A 22,729-nucleotide genomic window follows, 5' to 3' on the forward strand; every position below is an offset into this window, starting at 1 on the left:
GTCAATCTCCTTGCAATGAATGCATTTGGTTTGGAGGTGCTTCACACCCCATCTGCTGATTGCACAGGTGCAGAGAACAGGCTGGTGGAGAATGACTGTAAACATCATTGTGACAGGTTAAGATCTTTCCTTTGCTCTTTCTGCAGCAGCTGCAAGCTTAGCCACCGCCTTCCACGGGTTCAGGAACTAGGGCTGTGTCTCTAATTTATTAAACAGGAACAGTCGGAGCACGACAAGAAACATGGGAAGAAAACACCATCCTGGAAATACCAATGCAGGCGGTTTAAGCGCCTGCGCTGTGCACACCCAGACCTTTCCAAGTTAAGCAAACACCCCATGCTGGTGCTGGAGGTGCCCAGCCAGCCCTGGGGGAACCCAGTCATGCCAGCACTTTCAACCCAAGAAAGGGGATGCTGCTTTTCTACATCATTTATTGTTCTTTGGTTGGTTGGTTTTGGGTTTTTTGTTTGCTTGTTTGGTGTTTGGGGTTGTTGTTGTTGGTTTTGTTTTTTAAACACATGCTGCTTGCTGCACTGCCTGCAACACCCAGGACACTGCTGGCTCCTCCACAGCTGTCCCCCAGTGTCGCCAGATCTCTTAGAGCCCCTTCACTGCACTTTACTCTTTAAATTAGCACAACATAGGCCAGCCTGGATCTTTCATCTCTCTGGCTCCCAGAAGATGGACAGGGTGCTCAGACACAGCTTGTAAATCTTACCAATATAAATCATACAAATATAGCAGTAACCATGTGGACTTGAGGAGCCTTTTGCTGGGATGATACACATTGCAACTCCAGGAAAGTCTTCCTTTTAGGATGCTGATGTCCTAATGTTGACATACATTAAAGTGCTGCCAGCTTTTAAGAGTTTCTATATTGTCAATTGCAAATGTTCACAAATCACAAGTTCAGCCCCCAAATAAACACCATTTGTTAAAAAGTAACAGGGGTTCTGTCAAATTTGTACTTCGGAAATTAAGAACTTTGTAGGTACTCAGGTTATGTTTTCTCAACCTCTGTCTGCAACTACAGAAATTTATTTGGGGGAGGGACAATATAAGAGATTGAAAATTCTGATATTACCACATCTTGCTTTTAAGAGCTGTAAGGGAAACATCAAAGGTCTCAAGAACTGATAACACGACTGGTTTAAGGTTTTCTATATTCAGAGTTTTTCCTGACAATTCAGGTCCAGAATTCCTAAAATTACAGGAGAACCCCAGCTCTCACAAGACAAATGTGAAGTTTTATCCCTTTACAAGTAAATTTTTAAAAACGACAAATTCTTAAGGAACAATCATTTTTTTCTTGCACCAATAATGAGACCTTCACGGTGTGAAGCTTCTAATATTTTTCCAGTTTCCCTGCCTCCACCCTCAAGCCTCTGGCTCCATTTTGAGGGCAGGAAGCAATTAGAGATAGGTGCATGCCAGCCACAGAGCTGGGCTCTTATGTCAAGAATTTCTGTCACTGGAAAAAGCAAAAGATCAAAAATATTGCCACACTGGAGAAACCCAAACAACCACAAGTTAGAAGACAGCAAAAGCCTGTGAGTCTTCTATACTCAAGTGTTACATTAACAGTTTAATTTTAATTTCTATTTGCTTTGTTGAGTTTCTCCAGTCCAGAAATAAGTTCAAACAGTTGTTTTGCAAAGCTTTTATTTATTTAGACAGAAACCAAACTATAACCAAATGTTTCACTGATAAAGCTTAGTGCAATATTTAATATATACATTTATTTCAGCCTCAGCATTTGGATTTTTTTTTAATTGGGCTTTTGCTCACCTAAAGCTGCTGCCAGTCAGACTCAGCAGACAGAAGAGAAACCACCAGGCACTGCAAGAAGTCTAGCCTAGAGAGAACCACATGAGCAAGTATTTCAGTATTCCGTGGATTTGTGTCTAAACAGTTATTTACTCTCTAATAATTTTCCCTTAACACATTCTCTTCCAATGCCAAAGCCCTTGGCATCTCCTGCTCCCTGCATTGCACTTGGTAGTTTTTAGGGACTTTACAGTTCGCAGTGAATGTCTTTGGTTTGTCATGACATGTGCTGAGGTGGGGGGGTGGGTAAAGGCAATGTTTAGTATCTTCTAAGGAGATGTTTAATGGGATCTGGTCCAGCTGTGGCAGGAGACCAGAGCACAGGAAAACTTTTCAGCAGGGGCATAAGGACTGCCATTTATTTGTTGGAGAAAGGAGAAGGGAAGAGTTCCAGATCCCCCTTCCGATCCAAGATTATCTCTGATCCTGAAACTAGTACCCTTTGCAGTGCACCATCAGGAAGGGCAGGCATCAAACTCTTCTCTTTAGTGACCAACAACAGAACCTGAGGGAATGGCAGGAAGATGTGCCATGGGAGGTTTAGGCTGGACTTTAGGAAAAGGTTCTTCACCCAGAGGGTAGTGGATACTGGAACAGGCTCCCCAGGGAGGTGTCACGGCCCCAAGCCTGAGAGTGTTCAAGAAGAGACTGGACAATGCCCTCAGACACATGGTGTGAACTGTGGGGTTGTCCTGTGCACGGACAGGAGTCGGACTTGACGATCCTTGTGGGTTCCATCCAACTCGGGACTTTCTATGGTAAAGTGTTTTCCTCACACACACAGACCTCACTACCTGGGCTAACAATCCCTTCTGTCCTGGAACTACCAACGAACAGCCTACTAGAACAAGGCTGCAGCCTTCAGCCCTCAAAAGCTACACACCCTGTAACTATGCATTTGTGCTTTGCAACTGTGTTTTTAGAGAGCAGCATGCTTCAACGTATTGTACTGTATTCGAAGCATTCAGCAAATAATTGCAAAGGTAATTGACAAAACCTTTGGAAATTCACCTTTAAAGAGAGATTTTTAGGCTCTGGATTTTCATGTGCTTGTATATCAATTGATAATGCAAACAAGATGTCTTCACAAGTTCAAGATTTGCTATTAAAATACTTTGCAAAAGCTTGCTGTCTGATGAGAGTAAAATACTTCAATCATTAACAGCTAACAACGTGCAGCAAAACATCATAAGGAGAATTTTAAATATAAGCTGCTCAAAGGCTTATTGAAGAAGCACAAGACGTTTTAAAAGAAACTAATTGTGCTAGCCTTACAGGTCTACAAAAGTACCAAAGCATTTAACTTACAAGCTTGTCTGCATATACCTTTTTCCCCCTCATACAATACCAGCTTCTCAATTACAGCCACAAAAACCAGAAGTATTAGCCCTTCATTCCCACTTCACTTCTAACACTCCTGATTGAAGCCTATTCTCCGCAGCTGCTTGTCCTAAAACACATAAAATTAATGGCAATCCAATCTGCTTTTAGTAAGTTTACATTGTGCCCTGATAAAGGAGGCTATCACTGCCATACCTCATAATATTTGAGTGGAAAACCAGGAAATGTCAAGCTTTAAACTTGAATTCAGTACTGCTATAAGAAAGGAGTCTAAAAAAATTAAGTTTGAAATCTTTTTGCTTTCTTGAATTTTATATATTTTCCTGTGCTGGATTTTGGTTTTACATACTTCCCATAGCAACTGAGTGTATTTATCATAGAAATTCAAACCTAAAATATACATCTTTCTGCAATACAAAACACACAGTCTAACACATAAGTGATTTTTAAGTATGACTTTGGATATCATCTGCTTTAGGATAATGCCAGATCCAGCTACAGGCACTTTAATGTCCCTTAAGGATGCCTAACAGAGGAGTATACTCGGTATCTCCTAAGATGAGCTGCAATGGTTGGGTGGGCTGGAGCGGGTGCATGCCTGCCTGGGACACCCAGCACAGCACCTGCTGTGGCTGCTCATGCTCGAGGGGCACAGGGGCCACCCCAGTCCTACAGACCAGCCCTCTTCATCACATGAAATGGGGTAACATGGCCCAGTCTATTCATGGGGTAGTGGTTTTAAACTAAAAGAGGGTTACATATACATACAGGCTACATATAAGAAATAAATTTTTTACTATGAGGATGGTGTAACACTGGCACAGTTGCCCAGAGAGGTGGTAGATGCCCAATCCCTGGAGACATTCAAGGTGGGGTGGATGGGGCTCTGAGCAACCTGATCTAGTTGAAGATGTCCCTGCTCATTGCAGGTGGGTTGGACTAGATGACCTTTGAAGGGCCCTTCCAACCCAAACTATTCTATGATTCTAGGAATGTTATTGACATTCTAGGAGTGTTATTGACATTCTAGGAATGTTATTGACCATGGGGCACACGTCTGATGAGGAGCACTTGAGGGAACTGGGGTTGTTTAGCCTGGAGAAAAGGAGGCTGAGAGGAGACCTTACTGCTGTCTACAATTACCTGAAAGGAGGTTGTAGCACAGAGGGTGTTGGTCTCTTCTCCTGCATAGCAAGTGATAGGACAAGACAAAATACCCTCAAGTTGCACCAGGGAAGGTTTAGATCGGATATTAGGAAAAAAAATACTCATTGAAAGGGCTGTCAGGCATTGGAACAGGCTGCCCAGGGAAGTGGTTGAGTCACCATACCTGGAGGTGTTTAGAAAACACATAGATGAGGTTCTTAGAGACATGGTTTAGTGCCAGAGTTAGGTTATGATTGGACTCTATGATCTTGAGGGTCTCTTCCAACCAGAATTATTCTATGATTCTATGATATCTTTTTGATATTCTAGCTGGGAAGCTTCAATAGCAACATATTGCATATTCAGCATTTTAACAGCTGGTGTAGGGGAAGAGGAAGCAAAGTCTCGAGGTTGAGATCAGACAAAGAAATAGAAGAAAGCAGGAAAAGAAGATGAGGAAGGATCAGACAGCATGGAAGCACTGCTCTCCCTTTAGCAGGAATGTACATTCTTTCCTGCTTACCCTGAGTCCCCACCCTATAATACAGGGTGACAAGCAGAGCTTTAGGGACAAACCACCCTCCATATTCCAACTTTAGGCTGCATGTAAGTTTCCCACTGAGATGAACTGCAGATCTTTTTAGGCTGTGCTTTATTATCCAAACTTTGCTCTTTTATCTAAGAGTGAGATGAGATTACCACAATAGATTCTAGACTACTGTGCAGGCTAAAACAATTATATTTCTAATAAAAAAATCATTAAAATCTTGAAAAATAAACCAGATTCCAAAACCTATATACACAATTCAGGATAATTTCACTGATTTCAACTGTTGAGAAAAAATATGCTAAGTAAGGAGGTAGAGTTCCATATGTCTGTGAATTTGCATTTATATTAGAAAAGTTACCCGGAATAGAAAAAATGGTTTGTACTTATAAAAGGAAAATACTGCATCTGAGCAAAGAAGAAATATTTGTATTTAATTTTAATGTAATTACCAAATTGAGCTAACATTCTCTTTTTATATGCTGAACTGGCTGCTGCATTGCCCCCTTCTCCAGCTAGAGAAAAACCAGTTTGGCAACAAAGAGGCTGGTGTGCTGGTGTAACTGAAGCCCGGAGGTGTGTGCAGGGATCAAATTCAAAAGGCCTGAGATGTGAGAGGATAATCAAAACAGAGTTTTTTAAAGGTTGTAGCCTCCTGAAAAGTAAGATGGGGGGGAAAAGCGCATTAATGCCTCCCTGGTCTGCAACTGCTCCCATGGAGGAGAGAACTGCAAGGCTAAGTTCTCCTTATTTTCCTGTTTAACACACAGCAGGGCAGCGGTACCGGTCCTCTCTGAACAGCCAAAGGACATGGCCCGGTACAGTGGGGATGAAGGGGACATCTGTGCTACACTGAGTACAAGGGGAAGAAGGAGTTAACTAATCATCTTTTAAGTAACACACAAATTAAGAGGGTCCTTGCACAAGGGACTCTGGCTTGGTCTTCAGGGAGGGATGGAAACGGTAGGAGATTTCATTACTGTAGAGACAAGACACCGCAAGCCTTGTGAGCAATGGATGAAATCGGAAAAGTGGAATTGCAAAGAGCCAAGAAAAAGCAGAGAGACCCCAAAGACGGGAAGAGAAGAGACCAGTAAGGAGTCCCCAAGCCTGGGACAGAAGAGCATCCTTCACTAAGGACAGACGGTGGTGAGTCCCTGAGCCTTGCAAGCACTCAATCATCTGTCATTTCCAGATTCTTTCCCAATAGTTATGACTGGAGATACTTCCCAAAGGAGAGTAAACACAGGTCAGTTGGGATTTTCCCTCATCTGTTCCTGCTCCTCCCAGGTCTGAAGCACTAAAATAGCGCTGGGCTGCACTTTCATTTTCCCTGCCTTGGTAGCCTGCCAGCGCACAGCCCATTCCTTTTACGGCAGTGAGTTTATAACTGCAACAGTCATAAACTATTCTTAAATGGGTCTTCCCTGAGAATCACGATCCGTTCAACATCTTGAAAAATACATAATCTTTTCCATCCCAGGCAGCTCTCTCCAGTGCAGTGGTAAAGATTTAATTGCTTCTGGTGCTCACATGATGATATATAAGTGTTCTGGAAATAACCTTTTAATTTAACAATTCCTACTGGCAAGCCTGAAAGCTTCTTGCATTGCTCACTGATAAGGGATTCATTTTCAGCACTAAAAGAACAAAAAAAAAGCTTAAAAAGTTCTCTTACTGCTGTGGATGGAGTTATCCAAGAGTACCCTAACACTGAAGACGTGACACCTGCTTTTACTAGGAGGTCAATCTGAGCAGGTACGCTCTCCCTCCCCACCAGTATTTTCCTTGTCAAAAAAAAGCTAGCAAGCTTTCTATTTTTAATTCAGGACAAATCCCATATATCATTTACTATAACGTGAAACACAACTTTCCTTTCTAGCAGTGAACAGAAGCCCTTGAACAGGAATTTCTATTCTGCTTTTCTGAAAAAAACTGCGTACTAGTTTTTACTTCTCAAAGAAAAAAAGACTAGTTTTGAAGATTAAACAAATACATTGTTTGGAATTAGGGTTCTTTTAAATCGTGTTACATGGTGCTCCATAACTCAGCAGACTTCTTCCTTGGCTTACAAAGCTTATTTGCCTGGTTAACAATACACAATAGATACGTGATACGAGTTGTTTCTCTTCCGTAGAAGAGAAATAAAAATGAAGCAAAGAGAAAGCCTCCAGATGAAAACTGGTATGACTTAACAGGACTTCCAACCTTAAACATCAAAAAAGTACACTGCCTGGAGAAGAGCATTGTCTGACTTGTTCCTAAAATGAGAGGAGTGAAAACCAGCCCTGCAGCTGTTTGCTGAGGACACTCCTGTCCTGCAGGGCACAGATGGCCTGAAGGAAGCTGCCACTTCAGCTGCACAGAGAAGCTGAACTCTGAAACATCGCAGCTGAGTTACACTTGATGACCTTGTTTCATGAGGCACTGTAAGGAAATGCAGAAATGTCCAGGACCACATCAGAGCTAAAACCAGTTGTGATTTCAGCCATGGTTTTAGCCTGCGATGTAATGAGCTCTCAGAGTAAAACCTGTATCAGGGAATTAAAAAACCCCAAAGAAACAACGCTTCCTGTCACAGCAGCAAACTAAAGCATCCTCAACACAGGATCAGATGCCATGGGGTTATTACAGTGTACACAGGAAATTACCAAAAAGTAATCAGTAAGTCTACAGCCAGCAGATTTTTAATATTTTCAAAACTCTTTTAATTGAAAAAGTAGTTGGTACTAATGTCCATCTACGTGTATGTGCATATAATGCCCCTATAAATGCCACACACCCTACTAGAAAATTAAACTTCTAGTGTAAAAGACACACGCAGACCCACATCCTACTGACATCAGCCTGTGCCATTTCATTCAGCATTAACTCTTCAGCACAAACCATTTGGAAGCTGATTTATCTCCCTGTATTTTTATAATTTACTACAAGAGAAAATATAATCTTTAGATCAGACTGTGAACCAAACCTGAGCTATATTTCGTAAAGACACTCGCAAGTAAAGCATCGGGTTTATAAAATGTAGTTAACATCCCTCTGTCAGGCAGCATAACTGCATTTCAGACCAATTCAGGTTGGCTGTTTCTTTTTTTATCATCCCAGCTACTAGAAAAGCACTTCGACTCAAAGACATCATAGCTGCCCATCTCCCCCCCCCAGTCTCCCTTACATGGAAATTTCCTGCGTGGCTCCCTCTGAAAACCAATTCCGCCCATCGCCACAGAGAGGAGCCATCTCCCTTCCATAAACTCAGAGGTTCCACCGTTCCCCTTCTAGCAACATCCTTCAAGTAACAACCTCAGCACACAAAAGTCTATGCATACGTCAAGGGAATAAAAGCACTCTTTTAAAATGTCCCTTTGATCACACAGGTTGTGTCACGATCGTATGCAGAGCGGCTTTATGAATATACAAGAAAACCTCAGCCTTTTATCCAAAAATAGTTTAAAACAAAATTACAGCACGAAGAAATTCTGATATTGCACAAAAAAACATACAAGAACAGCTCATATGCTGTCATAGTAACATTAACAACTCTAAAACCAAATAACTTTTATGCAGTTGAAAAAAAAAAAAATTAAAATATCTAATCCACAGCAAAATAAAATTCCATTAAGTAAACCAGAAACTCCCATGTCTTCCCTAATCAGTGATGTGCTTTTATTTTTATGAAGAGCAGTGAGAAGACACTACAGCAAATAAGGAAAGAGTATTTATACTTTAAATATTCTTCGAACTTACAGTACAATCAGATGTGTTAATACTGAACGTCAATGGCTGAAAAGTGAGAGAGCAAAGAACTATTTCTGTCTTAACGGCAATAAATTTGATTCAAATACAAAGATGATTTTATTTTAAACCACTGCCCAAGGTGGATTAATTTAACAAATACTTGTATTGCAATGTCTGTAACACCATTTTCTCAAAACAAATCTTCACTTGGTTAGGCTACCATTAATTATGTTGATTAGCAAAAAATACATAACATTACACTAATTTTTCTGCCACTATTTAATAATGAATATATGTATATCTACTTGTATTTAAGTAACTACAGGGATAAAAATATTTATTCAGGACTCTCTTTCCTTCTCACAAGAGAAAATGTCCAAAGCTTTTTCAATGAAAAACATTACTTGGAATCTATGTGAGCTGAATTCCAATTTTCATTCCAGTGCAGTTTAAAAATGCACAAACATAGCTTTTTTATTTTTTTAATTAGCTAAATATATTTACACTGAGTGTGCGTCACAAGCATCTGCACCTCCAGGCAACCTAAAGCTATTTTTCAGCTCATGAACAAAAGTAGTATTAATTCCAGTTAAATATATTACTTTAAAACTTGCTTCGATTCATTTTCTTCTCTTTCAAATGTCCAGAATGTGAAGGTGTCTCTTCCACCTCTTTAAAACAACTGAAAATTTTAAACCTTATAGCATTCCAATTCACATTTCCCAACCCTGAATGCAGTCAAGATCCAAGAGACTCATCCTATACCTGCCAGCTGGACTTGTACCCAACAGTAACCACGCAAAACCTCTCTGCACAGCAAGAAGTACTTACCTTTGGGGAAAAATGAAAACAAAACAAAAACCAAACCAAAACAAACTAAAAACAACAACAAAAACACGCAACAGCAACAACAGCCTCCCCCCACATAAATACTTTCTCCTGCTCTGTTAGCATAAGCCTACAACAGGGCTAATATTAGACTTATCTCCAGGGTCAGGTCCCGTGGCCTCGGCCAAAAGCCACCTGCGGGCAGGGGCGATGCCACCTGCCTGCTGATGCTGGGGCTGGATCAGCCCCACAGTCCTGCCCAGAGCCCCCCAAAAGCACAGACCAGGGCAGGAGCAGCCCCACAGTCCTGCCCAGAGCACCCCAAAAGCACACACCAGGGCAGGAGCAGCCCCACAGTCCTGCCCAGAGCCCCCCAGAAGCACACACCAGGGCTGCCCATGGGGGAACAAGCCCAGCTGCCAAGTTCATTTTCCTCTTCCCTCAGCCTTTCGCTAGTTTCAAGGCTCTGTAGTTCAGCTTCCCATCTGCATCGATATTCTAAGATAAATTGGGACATTTTCTTTGCATAATCTGTTCTTAAAAGTGACATCTGTTCCACTTGCATCAGCAGAGGCAGCAGCATGGCAGCTGCAGGCAGCCCTTCCTGCCGAAGCCTGCTGTCAAGAACTTCATTAAGCCTTGCCCCAAAACAGTGTGTTTCTGTCCTACTTGGACTCATGCTCAAAAACACAAAAGAAAAAAAAAAAAAGGAAATCCTACACTTAAAACATTGGGAGTCCCACTTTCCCCTGACATTTCACAGGACTCTCACTGACACATTACAAATTGCTCAGGGACTCAGCTGTGTCCCCACGGTGCCCTCGGTCCCCAGCACAGGACTGTTCTCCTCCCGCGGTTCACTGCAGAGCATCTCAGTGCTGAGCGCGCCGCCTTCAGCACCCCTTACCGAACTGAAATGACAACAGACATAGCAGCTCTATGTCCACACTAAGGTTTTTTGAAACAGCAATTACTGGTTAGAATTCTGATTTATTTGTTTGGAATGTTATTTTTATAGCATTGGTATACATATACAGAAAGACTGTCATTCTCTTACACTTCTGTGTGTACTTAAATAGATATTCACAGATAGAACTCCTCTAGATGTTTACAAATTTTATGTGGCTGCTAGACAAAACAAATAATAAATAAGTCATGAGCTATGGTGAGTTAAGCCTAGCTGCAAATTTCACTACTTGTAATCAAATACAAAGAAAGCAACAGACATAACGGATTACCAGTCTGGAAACAGACTGACTGCCCAGATGACCTTGCATGACAGTATATTTGAGGGGAATTTTTTTTAAGAAACAACAGAGGTAATAATCTGAGGTAGTTTCAGTGACTCGTTTCAAACTATTCTACCACTGCTGCTCAGACTTTCCTCTGCACACACATGGTCAGCAGAGCATGACAGTCACTTGGGTCTGCACTGAACTATCTTGTCAATGAAGATGTGAGGGTTTTTTTGAGAGACAGAGCTTTATCAAAAGATAAGCTTTCCTTCTCACTCTTAGGAAGTCACTTCAGGTGCTTTAGCTGGATAAATAGGAGACCAGTTACCAGAAATTAGTCACACTAATGTTGAATCACTATATTCCCAGATGATGGAGCTATTCTGTGTCTATAACCTTTGTCTGAGGCTCCTAGTCCTCCTCTGCCAGGTCAGGAAATTTATCCTACAGGGCTTGTGTAACAAGCTGGGGCCATCATTCAGAAAAGAGCAAGCACCGTTCCAAAATCTGAGGACTAAGCTGACAATATCTATTTTCATCGTAACAACAGAGAAAAGAGCGACTGGTGAACTACAGAGCTATAAGCCTACCTTCAACAGCCTGAAAGCCTTTGAAACAAATCACTAAACTACCCATAAGCAGGCAACCGAAAATTAGAAAGCAATAAGCCACCAAGATGAACTTGACAAAATCTAACCTCAAACAACATACTTTCTGTCTTTCTTATTCTACAGGCAGGAGGAAAGCAGCAAATCCAAATACTTTTTGACAGAACAAATTGGAAAAGCACCTTCCTTCTGGATCAAGGTCCTAGAACGTGGGTTCAATGCTTCTCCTACTGACTAGGGTCAAAACCCAGCAAATAGGGTCAAAACCCAGCAAGTAGTCTTACTAAAACTGCAGATGCAAGGAGTGTGAAGCACCTCAAAGAGCTGAGCAGAACTCAAGATGGTCATAACAAATTGGAGAAATGTTCAGAAATCAGTGAGATGAAACTCAGTACAGCCAAGTACAAAGAACCACATTTGGACTTTAAAAGAAATCCTCAAATGCACAAAACCCAAAGGAAGAATACCAGACCAGCAGCAGTACTGCAGAAAAGGATGTCAAGGTTACAGTGACAACAAATTGAGCCAACAGTATGATACTATTAAAAAAAAAAAAGACAAATGACAATTGGGAGTTTATTAAAAAGAGAAGTATAATGCAGGGGTTGGAGAGGAAATCTGCTCTCTTCAGGCAGCATTGAGGTACCAGCTGCAATACCCTGCTGCTGTGGGGCATAGGACAGAACAGAGAGTGGTTCAGAAAACCAAATCCCCATTAAAAATTCTAAGAACTTGGTTTGTTTAGACTCCAGGAGTGACTGTGGAAATGGGATAATGCTCTGAAAACCTGCATCTTGTCTTAAATGGCATTACATCACCCAAGTATTACACTGTCCATATTACTGTCATAGTTATTACTTGCTTGTCCTATTTTAGATGAAAATGTATTACTCTGTAATTCATCCATAATGGAGCAACAAAAAAAGGCTTGTTTTCCCTCAGACAGCTACTGTATTTTATATTTTAAAGGACTTTACAGGCAGACTCTTACAGTCTTGCAAAGTACCAATTGCGATCCTTCCCAGTGCGGGCCAACAACTGCTCAAATAGTTTGATACAATTCAGCACCTCTCTCAAGTTCAGAGACAAGCAACAAAACTGCCTTGAGTTTTTGGATGAGGGATGCCAGGTTCTGTAGAAGATCAGAAACCAGCAGTGTCTGGTTGGTCCCTTCCTGAGTGCGCCACTAATTTGCCACATGAGTCAATGGACATCATGTCCCTGAGGTGCTCTTGCTTTTAAGGAAATGACCGAGCCCACAGAACAAGTATGTACACATATCATTTGGTTTCTTCTTATGAAAAGAGATTTTAAAAGGTGTGCTGTCAGCACAGAGTAGCTTTCCACTGTATACACAAAAGACATAATGAAACACCAATTTTAATCCTGAAAACAAGATGAAAAATCAAGTATACAGTTTAAAAGTACCCACAAATGGTGCTGATTTTCCTGCAACCATTAGAAAGCAGAGATGATGAAGCTACAAAAAGTTTCTGCATTTGCAGTTGGCTGATCTACCTCAACTTTTCCACCTGTTCCCGAACTGGCAGCCTGCGCATCTGTTCCTTTCTTACTCCATTTTCTCCAACAAACCTGTGCTATGCCTACTGCTGGTCCTGCTGGAGTGAAGGACCAGAAGCGTCATCAGTCTGACCTGAGAGCTTTGGTTGCACCATCATTAAGACTGGATTGATGCACTGTTGGTCACTCACTAGTACAAATTTGACTTGAACTGGGTGTAAGTCATCACTGTTCGTCATTGGGACACATAAGGAGGGACCTGCCTTGGTTTTATGTTTAGTATCAATCTTCCTCCCAGCAGCACCACGGTGACAATCTGACCCAGGTGGCAAAGCCTGCTTGTACAAAGTCAACCATTTTTCTTAGTGTGGGGAACCACAGTGATTTACATCAAACCAAGACTTGCTTTTCCACCAGCTGCAGCAACGCCAAGGCCAGGCTCACTATGCTGTCAAACACCCGCCACATGAACTGACCGGCTCTCCCGCGGCTCTCACCCCAGCCCACCCACCACACGGGTCCTCAAAGTGTTTAAAATCACCTGGAGCCTCTGTGCGTGCAGCTGGTGGCGCAGCCTCATCTGCGGATTTCCCTGAGAATCACGGAGCAGGGAACAGAGAGGAACAAGAACAGGGCAACCCCTTGGCCAGACCGAACAAACGCTCTCTGGGCTGTTTTCTTTTGGCGACGACTGGCACAGACCAGACTTCCCCAGGAAGCTGCTACGGTTCCTTCTGTTGAATTTTTTTTTTTATTTTCCTATTTTCATTGTGTGGTTGGAGTGAAAGCGGTGGCATTTGGCAGCTACTTTCCATCGGCGCTATTGTTATGCCCTGGTAGAAGGGATTTGTTTTCCCTCAGGTGAAACACAAAGGCGTTGTCCCTGTTTGCAAGAATAAGGAGTTAAAGAGACCCCCTGGGGAAACACTTCCAAATGCCATGCATGATGTGACTCTTAAGATTTCTCTGATGTGGTTAACACTTCCCAACAAAACAATGCATTAGCACACTATGTACGTTTTGCTACGCTGCTGCCCACATTTCAAAGAAATCATTAATCCTGATACTCAGAAGCTACTGAAAGAGGGAACTGGGGAGCTCTGCAGAAGTCCCGTCCTTAAACTTTGCGTAACACGCAAAAGCTAAATCATGTTCAAATGCAAGACGTTCTGTAAGGATCGTTTCCACCGCTCACCCTAAGTAAAGAAGTATTTATGCTACTAATCACATCACAAAACAATGCTAAACTATAACTTAAGTCTGTGAAGACAGCAAAACCATGTTAGCACCTTATAAGTTTAAGCATTGTTGTGTCTGTTTTGGGCTAGTACGGTTCAGTTGCTTGGGTCTTAAACTCCTTACTGAGAAAAGCCTCTTTATTCCCCATCCCAGTTGCTAGATTGTGTGGTTTTCACATAATGCTGTTGGAATTGAGGTTGCTAAATAAGAACCAGAAGGCTAGAGCTAAGCAGATAAATTATAATTTCCAATTACCTCACCATAAATGGGGTTCCCAAAGAATTCTTCTGCCCTATTTTCAGACAAAACACTTCTTTATAGATTAAGGGCACAAAAATCCCTGTTAAAACCCAGAATTACATTCTTCATCTTCTGGTAGAAGTTAATGATGCAATATGTGCTCCCTTCCCTTTCTTAAGTGGTTGGTTGGAAATTACTTTTAAAACACTGCTAGCTTGTTATACATTCACAAATTTCAACAGAGGAGGACTTAAATCTTTAGTTTTGTGCTTTTTTTTCTTCCAGCTAGAACTTGCTAATAGTTTACTGAGAACCTAAGATCTTTCTGAGGCAAATGAAGTATCCAAGAAGATAATAATACAATCCTACAGAAGGAACAAGAGTGAGGGAAGGGAAAGCTAACTTGTAGCCACTTCTTATTCTGTAAGACAATTAAAAAATGCACCAAAAGCTGACAGGTTTTTTGTTGTTATGTTTTAAAGACCTCTGGCTTGTGTGGAGAAAGTAGCCTCTAAATAACTCCATGTATGGACACAATTATTCCAGAGAAACACCCTATTTCCATCTAGCCTTGGAGTCTGTTCCAAAACAAGCATACCAACTTCAGAGTTACTCAGAGAAAGATAAATCTGTACACTACTTCATTCCACATTAATTCCTAAACACACTGTCATAAATACACCAGGAATTTGCGAGTCCATTTTTCTGGGGTCTTTTGGCTAAAGGGACCCTTAAATGAATCAGGACTAGACCAAGCTAAAATTAGGGTGATCGTTTATCCCACTTTCCCATCAGCTAAAGCCTCCACAGCTTAAGTTCATAGCCTGGGCACTGCTGAAACTGTGGCTTTCAATGGAAAAAGAAAAATAATAGAAAGGGGAAAAGAGGGTCATATTCCCCACCTATGACTAATATTATATAACGCTGCGTGTAGCTTGCGTATTGCTGTGTAATGAGGACACACTCACGTGAATTACGCAGCTCAACAAAGCCATCTCAAAATTGGATGGCTTTACTGCATCGCGAGCTTGTGGCGATGCCAGTCAGATGCAGACAGCAGACTTCTTAACCTTCTGGCTGAGAAGATTAAATCCTTAGCAGAGCGACCTCTTCTCTCCTCCTTCTCCCTCCTATTCCCCCATCTTTTAAAATAAATAACAAAGAAACCTTTAACATTGCACCTAAAAGGGAAATTTAATTTTCTAGTATTTCTACTGTAATCAGTTGGCTGGACCTCTGATGATACAGAAATAAGTATCACCTTACAAAGCTGACAAAACAGGAGTAGGTAAACAAGATCCTCCCATACCTTCATAAATACCAGGGCAAAGGACCAAATATCTTCGTGTGCCAGTTTCCTTTATCAAACAGCTGTAAGGAATTCTTATGGTACGTACAAACATAGAAATACGTATTAACCAAATCCGTGTGAGAGCATATAACCACCACCACTTGGAAAAATAAGCAAGGTCATCCAGTCAAAAGATTTTATTTTTGTCTAGGATCAACTGCTTTATATGGCTTTGCTACCAAATATAGAAACATTACCCCACATACAAACGCACTACTGTCAGAGACGCTGCTTTTTGGGGAAAAATAGAAATATGTTTTCCTTCTAAAAGACCTTTTTGAATGTGCATTATAAAATTTCGAGAAACGTCAGGCAGGAAAAGGACCAACCAACCACATTCTGGACTGAACTATATATGGCTTAACTCCACTAACTTTAGTGGTTTTGAGAAATCAAGGCAGAACTTTATTAAGAAAAAAAATCTTTCATCTCAGAATTCTAGGATTATTTAGTAACTCTGGTTAAGCTATTCGCCATATTTAATTCCCCACATAAATTTTAAAAGACAACTAAGAAATACTGTTCTAAAATAAGCCATGTCCACAGCAAGGCAGGCGATTCTTTTAGAAACTATGAGCAAACGTCTGATTAAGATGACAAGCCACATGGAAACTACTTCCAGAATCAGACTTAAAGGGCACAGTTACCAACCAAATTTGGCAGACAAGGAATCATGACGAAGTGCGAAGGCACGCAGCAGCGCAATAAAAAGTTGGGGATCATCATTAAATAAGATGGCAAGCACTTGTGTCAATTCAGGGAGGGCAAGAACATAAACAGGACAAATTCTAAGCATTAAACACTGGATTCTGATGAATGGCTCGGTGCCACTGCACGAGGGGAGCCGGCTCTGCCATTTCCAGACCGCTTGCCATAAACAAGCTGTATCGGTAAAGCAAGTATCTGCCTATGCAAATATCACATTCCGACATCTTTCTATCAAGAGAGCACAGTTTCAGAAGCATTTGAATAGTAACAACAGGAACCTTAAAAGAGAAAGAACTAAAAGCATGACATATATAAGGCTCTATGCTTTCCTAAAAGCTGCACTTAAGGTCAGAACTCTGACAGAGGTCTGACGTTTATCGCTAGATAACAGTAGGCATCTAGCCTTATCTGTAGATACCCATCATCAGATTTGTTATTTTTAGTATGTGGTTACCCCTATTTAAGATCACTGGATCTTCAGACAGTCTTTATGCTTAGGGGGTGATGACTGGAATTTCAGCTCAAGCAGAAAAGCCAGCATTTATAGCAAATTTGTCAAATATTACAGGAAGTTAAGTGAGTCTCATTTATATTTCCAGGAATATTAAGATGCATCAAGTACAACTGCATTAACTTGGAAAGGGGGCAGTAAGAAACAAATTATACTTTATTCTTTGCATCAACTACATTTGTCAGTAGCATAACACAAAACCACCCCAGCAGGCACGCACATTGAACTCCCTGGGAAAAATACCATCAAATTCTGAATGCGTATGCGAAGTTTAAGCTTTTTCGACCAACGAAGCACAATTTACCGACCCGGCGACCGTAGCAGAACTGAACTAATTACGCACTCGGTCAAGCGCTGCTGCACCAAGCCAACTATTTCGCTGTACATCCCAGAAACTATTTACCTCGTTTCTGAGTCAGCAGCAGCAGCGACAGCAAAGGGCACCCGGAGCCGGGGGGCTGCGCGCCGTGTTCGCGGGTCCCGGCGCCGCGGCGGCCCCGGGGACAGCAGAGCCGCACGGCCGGGATGGACGGAGGGCAAACCTTGCCGGGGCCTCGCTCCCCGAAACGGGGACCAACCCCAGCACCGACCCCGCCCCCCGCCGACGGCCGCGGGACCCCAGCAGGGACTCCCTCAGCGGGAACCGGCTCCTCGCCCGCCCCCCACCGCCCGGCGGCCGCCCCGCCACCCTCCGCCACGGCCCCAGCAGGTGCGGCCCGGCCCCCCGCGCCGCCGGGGCAGCTCCTCCCCTCGCCCCCGCTGCAGCCCCCGGCCCGCCCTCCCCGCGGCGCGGCGGCCGGGGCCGGCGGGGGCGCGGAGGGGCAGCCGCCCGCCGCGGCTCCTACCTGCGGCTCCTGCGGCGGCCGCCAGCGCCAGGCAGAGCGCGGAGACGAGCGGCGGCGGCGCAGCGCGCATGAGGAGAGAGAGGCCCGAGGGAGCGAGCGAGCGGCCCCGGTCCCCCCCGCCCCCCGGGATCGCAGTGACGGGCCCGCCGCCCGGGGAGCATGACGGGAAATTCCTGGGCACCGGCGGCCAACGCCAAATATGAACATGAAGCCGCGGAGACACCCGGCCCGGCGGAGCGGGAGCGGCCGCCCCCGGCACCGCTGCAGGGGGAGGCCTAAGCCCGGGCAGCCGGCGGGACCGCGCTCGCCTTTAATTTAAAGGGTGCGCCCCGGACCGACCAACCGAGCACCTTCTCGCTTTTCAATTTTTTTTAAAATTAATTTTCCTGCTGTTCCGAAGCGGCCGGGGAGAGCCGGGCGCACGGCCCCGACGCCCCTTCCCGGGGGGGTACCGCTGACCTACCTGCGCGGAGCCCAGGGCTGTGCCGGGGCCGGGTCGGGCGGCGGCAGCCGCGGCGCTGCGGGGCGCGGTGGCTCCGGGCCGCGGCTCCCACTGGCGGCCAGACGCCGACTGACTGATCTGACTTTTATCAGAGACAGCGAAATTAAGACGGCCCTTAATGACCCCCTTCCGTGTACTCAAAAAAAAAAACCCCAAACAACAGGAGGGTGAAGCAGAATTGCAACACAATTCTCCCTCCTCCCATTCTCCTTCCCCAAGGAAGATCTAGAAGTGAGCTGGGAAAAGCATGTCCATAACAGACTAATGCACCTTCTGCGGTCTTCCTTCCCCACGACCCTCTAATACAAATCATCACCATACAATTTTAAAACAGTGGAGTGTAATGACAGAAGAAAAGTCTGTGCTTTGTTATTCTATCAAAATCCATTGGAGTACTTTGTCTATCTCAAAATACTAGAAATAAGCTGCAAAAACAGGGCTAAGACTATTCACCCCGTCACTTAACACATCACCTTCCCCTGGACTTAGAAATCAAGGTAACACCCCATACCCCCCTGTATGATCTAGACAAACGACACACTTAAGGGAAACCCAGTTGTGTTTTTCAGCTGCCAGCAGCATCTGCTCCAGCTTCAAATCCTAACAAACATTAAAAGTTAGGTGGCTATGATGAATTAATTTTCCCCCCTCACACCCTAGATGAAAAAAAAGTACTTGAACCCAACAGCCATCCAAATATCTAGAAGGTGAGACGCATATAAAAGCCCCTAATAAACCTTTAATTCGAGTTTGGTTTGGTTTTTTTGTTTGTTTTTACAGGACAGGGTGACAAATTACAACAAACATCTGATTTTTCTCTAATGTTCAGGTATTATACACATTCCCCTCTGTCTTGCAGGAAGGGATACTGGTCAACTTAACAGTTTAAGGTAAAATAAGCTGCATAATAGTACATATTACAATAATAAAATGTACAGTGTTTACAAGAAATATATTTCAGAAGCAAGATAGATGCATTTGCATCGAGGCGACCTTTTAAAATGCCACAACTATTTTTACATTCACTCTTGCAACAGGTCACAAGATGGGGTGTCACTAAGGTCAGGTTAACAAATCACTATGATGCACATCAAATACAACAACATTAGTTTATATACATATATATAATACATATACATGTATATTATACATATACATATATGTATATAGTAAAACTCATCAAAATCTACCAGACCTGGCACAATCTACTTACCCATCAAAAATATGTACTTGTCCTTGGTAAGTAGAATTCTGCATGGCTGATTATATATTATATATACTCATTCATTAGCATCTGAGACATAAAACTGAGGATTTAAAATTTTTCAGTTAACAAACTCTCCAATAATAAACATGGTGCCCACAAAAGCACAAAGGTAAGGCACAATAGGATTTTCTGTTGCAGAATAGTGTGCATCATGTTTACTTAACCGTAATAAAAACGTGCATTATTTGTGCAAGTTCATGCTGCAAATCCGTCATATCTACAAAGTAAAGTGAATTTCAGTAAAATCTGTGGGACTGGTGTGCTTCCAGTCTCACCTTCTACAGGATATTCAGCTGGATAATTAGATAAAATTGTTGTAGGAGCGGGGATTAGTAAAGCAAATAATCTTAGATTTGCAACTAAGCTTCTCCGCAACAATTTTGTACTTCTAGGTAAATGTTAGTAAGTTTACAAGCCTGGAATCACAAAATATACTGTCAGCTGTACGTCTAGTTCACATCTGCCAAAATTGTTGCAAGGAAGCATGTACCTTTTAAAATTTTAACAGGTAACTGGTTCATTAAAACACATTATAATGTATTGGGAAAGTCACTTAATCCCAATGGTATTTTGTCACAGCCCTGGCAATTATAATAATAAATACAGCTTTTCACAAAATATTTTTCCAGTATCTGCCAATTGTTTCTTTATTGCTCACAAATTTGAATTCATTACAATTGGTATCAGACCTTTCACACAAAATCATAGTCAGGTATTTTAATATAAAACCTATAAAAGATATTTAACCTGTATCTAATACTTCAAGGTATTTGGCCTCTTGTCATTGTACAGCCAAAACCATATAAAACATTAGGTTTTGAATAAAATAGGAAGCTTATTCACTGCTTCAATGCAGACATCCTCACAGAACACAACCATTTTTGCCACCACCAGCATTTACATTTATATACAAAGCCTAGTACATCCACACTCAGTTTGTTTTCCCTCACACTTATATGCAACCACTAATGCCAGATTAACTTTCCCCATACCCTAGCTGCAGAAAAAGATTCTTATACAGCAACAAAAAATAAAATTGACTGAAAAAGAAATCTTAACTTATTCACCATCAGGAACTGTAGGTTGGTGGTTACAAAATACCCACAAGATTATTTCACAGGAAACTATGGAAATACAGGAAGTTGTCATTTCTCCATGCTTTCGTATTTACCAAAAATACAGTCACCACATCTGAAAAACGTATGATGAAGTTGGTATTCCTCATGCAAAACTTAAATGAGTTGGTTTACTACAGTCACGGAAAAACTTCCTGAAGCGATTTTTTTTCTTTTGTCAGCTCAGTATTACTGCCTCATTGCTAAGTCCCTTTGGAAACAAGATTTCTGGAACGTTCAAACTTTTATTTAAGTCATTAAAGTATTACATACAAAAAGCACTAAAAAAGGAAGACGGCAGCCAAACAGGAAAACTCCTGTTGCAAGTAACAGTCCTAGCAGTTGTAGAAAGTCTTCTCAGGAACTTCCCTGAGAATTAGTTGTGCCTGTCCGAAGACGCAGATGTGACATAGAGTTCATGTGTTTGTTTGATGGCTTCAGTGGAGTGTTACAAGTAAGAGCCTGGGGAAAACGATGATGATACCGATCTAGCCGCAGGTATTTTACTGTTACCAGCTTTCCTATGAGGCAAAGAAATAGGAAAAAAGAAACCTTCTAGTTCAGCATTTATTACATTTTCCTTCAGGACGTTACACACACGATCACATCATTACGCTGAAATTGGTTTCCCCATTCATGACTACTAAAAAGATCCAGTTTTTGTTACAGCACAATACTTTATATATAAAACCCTTCACCATTTAAAATACTTCCAAATGCACCCATCTTGTCATTTCCACCCATGTTTGCTATAAACCCCCAGTTCTTACCATCAAACCAAGAGCCATGTAATGCCTTGAAAGCCTTTCCAGCATACTCTGGAGAGAGACACTTCACGTATACACAACCCTGCATTAAGAAAAAACAAACAAACCACCAAACCCTTTCTTTAAGTCCAAAAGACAAGGATAAACAAAGCATTAGGATGCTACTGCAAAGACACTTACCTCACGTGAATTTTTGTCAACAGCAATATGAACAATTCCATCATTATCACTACATTTCTCCAAGATTGCTTCTTGGATTGCTAGGTGCCAGTGATCACCTATTTCCCTATGCAAACAATGAAAAATTTAATTAAGCACATCATTTTTAAACGTCGACAATCTCATCCTTCCCCACCGAGTCTGGTTTCTCTGTAAGTTGACATAATTTTCTGTTAAGTGCCTTTGGGACAGATGTAGTACTTTAGCAATTGAACATTCAGTAAATCGGGTGTTGTGGTCCACATTAGAAAATCCAACCCTGACCATCAAATGGAATAATCTGTAACTGAGGTGGGGGGGATGTGTATCGTGCCCTTTCAGCAGCCTGCCATCACCTTCCGGTCTGAAATCACAGTCAAACACTCATCTTCTCACACCTGCTCAGAGATACTGGCCATCATTCCAAGGAGAAGGCCACTCCTAGGCTGTTCATACTGCCATGGAAGAGGAGCAGGAGATGCAGAAGAAGAAGGGGCTCTGCCCCTTTACTCAGAGTCAAAAAACAGACCTTCCCAAAAGAATACAGAAATATGGATGGATAACTGGTTTTACTTACATAACTGGATCAAACATATTGCGAATCTTTAGACATGGTGTCAAGCTGTTCGGTGGTGAATTTCTTCTATCTAGATGAAATGCTACAAAGAAAAATAAATGTAATAGTTTTTAATGACATGCAAAATACCATCTAGTTAACAACTGTCAACTTTATACATTGTAACTTTTCTGGGTTTACTCAAAAGAATACTTTCCTTCATATATGAAAAGTTGCAAGCAAATTAAGTTCCCCACAGTTGTGTTCTGCACTGAAAAACACATACCACACTTAACTGAATTTTTTAGATTTACAACTTCTACATTTTAAAAGATAATGCACTCCCTTATATCCAGGCCATAGTACACGGAAAGAATTCAGGATATTTTAAAAAATACCATACAGATGAAGAGAAAATATTTGCATTACATCTCCATGAAAAGACAGATATTCTTAACATCTGGCGCACATTTTTTTGAGCTGCAGGTTAACCATTCAGTTTTAACTGCCTGATGGATTTTCATTTCATCCTTTTTGGGCAATATACTGCCCACCTAACTAAAAAATAGGGAGACACTTAGATGGATGTTGTATTGCATCTCTATTGCAATAACAACAGATGTGAGAAGAAAATGTGAGAAG

At 42.1% G+C, this 22,729-nt stretch overlaps 2 protein-coding genes across 11 annotated transcripts in view; both read right to left on the reverse strand.

The window, feature by feature from the left end:
- MSRB3 (methionine sulfoxide reductase B3) overlaps window positions 1–18,258 on the reverse strand; it is an 89,749-nt gene extending 71,491 nt beyond the window's left edge. For 2 of the 10 annotated variants that reach the window (XM_065048561.1, XM_065048560.1), the window contains exon 1: window positions 17,683–17,904. In XM_065048561.1, the coding sequence (XP_064904633.1) occupies window positions 17,683–17,889 (207 nt within the window). In that variant the 5' untranslated portion in view covers window positions 17,890–17,904. Of the gene's footprint in view, window positions 1–1,788; window positions 1,856–17,240; window positions 17,381–17,682; window positions 17,905–18,145 lie in introns of those variants that run through there. The other 8 variants (XM_065048565.1, XM_065048558.1, XM_065048566.1 and 5 more) reach the window with 7 other exon arrangements.
- A 645-nt stretch (window positions 18,259–18,903) lies between these two features.
- LEMD3 (LEM domain containing 3) overlaps window positions 18,904–22,729 on the reverse strand; it is a 49,027-nt gene continuing 45,201 nt past the window's right edge. The window contains exons 10-13 of the mRNA XM_021283946.2: window positions 22,109–22,190; window positions 21,514–21,619; window positions 21,337–21,415; window positions 18,904–21,087 (exon numbers count right to left, since the gene is read on the reverse strand). Of these exons, the coding sequence (XP_021139621.2) occupies window positions 20,924–21,087; window positions 21,337–21,415; window positions 21,514–21,619; window positions 22,109–22,190 (431 nt within the window). The 3' untranslated portion in view covers window positions 18,904–20,923. The remainder of the gene's footprint in view (window positions 21,088–21,336; window positions 21,416–21,513; window positions 21,620–22,108; window positions 22,191–22,729) is intronic.

This window comes from Columba livia, chromosome 1, assembly GCF_036013475.1.
Source record: "Columba livia isolate bColLiv1 breed racing homer chromosome 1, bColLiv1.pat.W.v2, whole genome shotgun sequence".
NCBI classification, from domain to species: Eukaryota; Metazoa; Chordata; class Aves; order Columbiformes; family Columbidae; genus Columba; species Columba livia.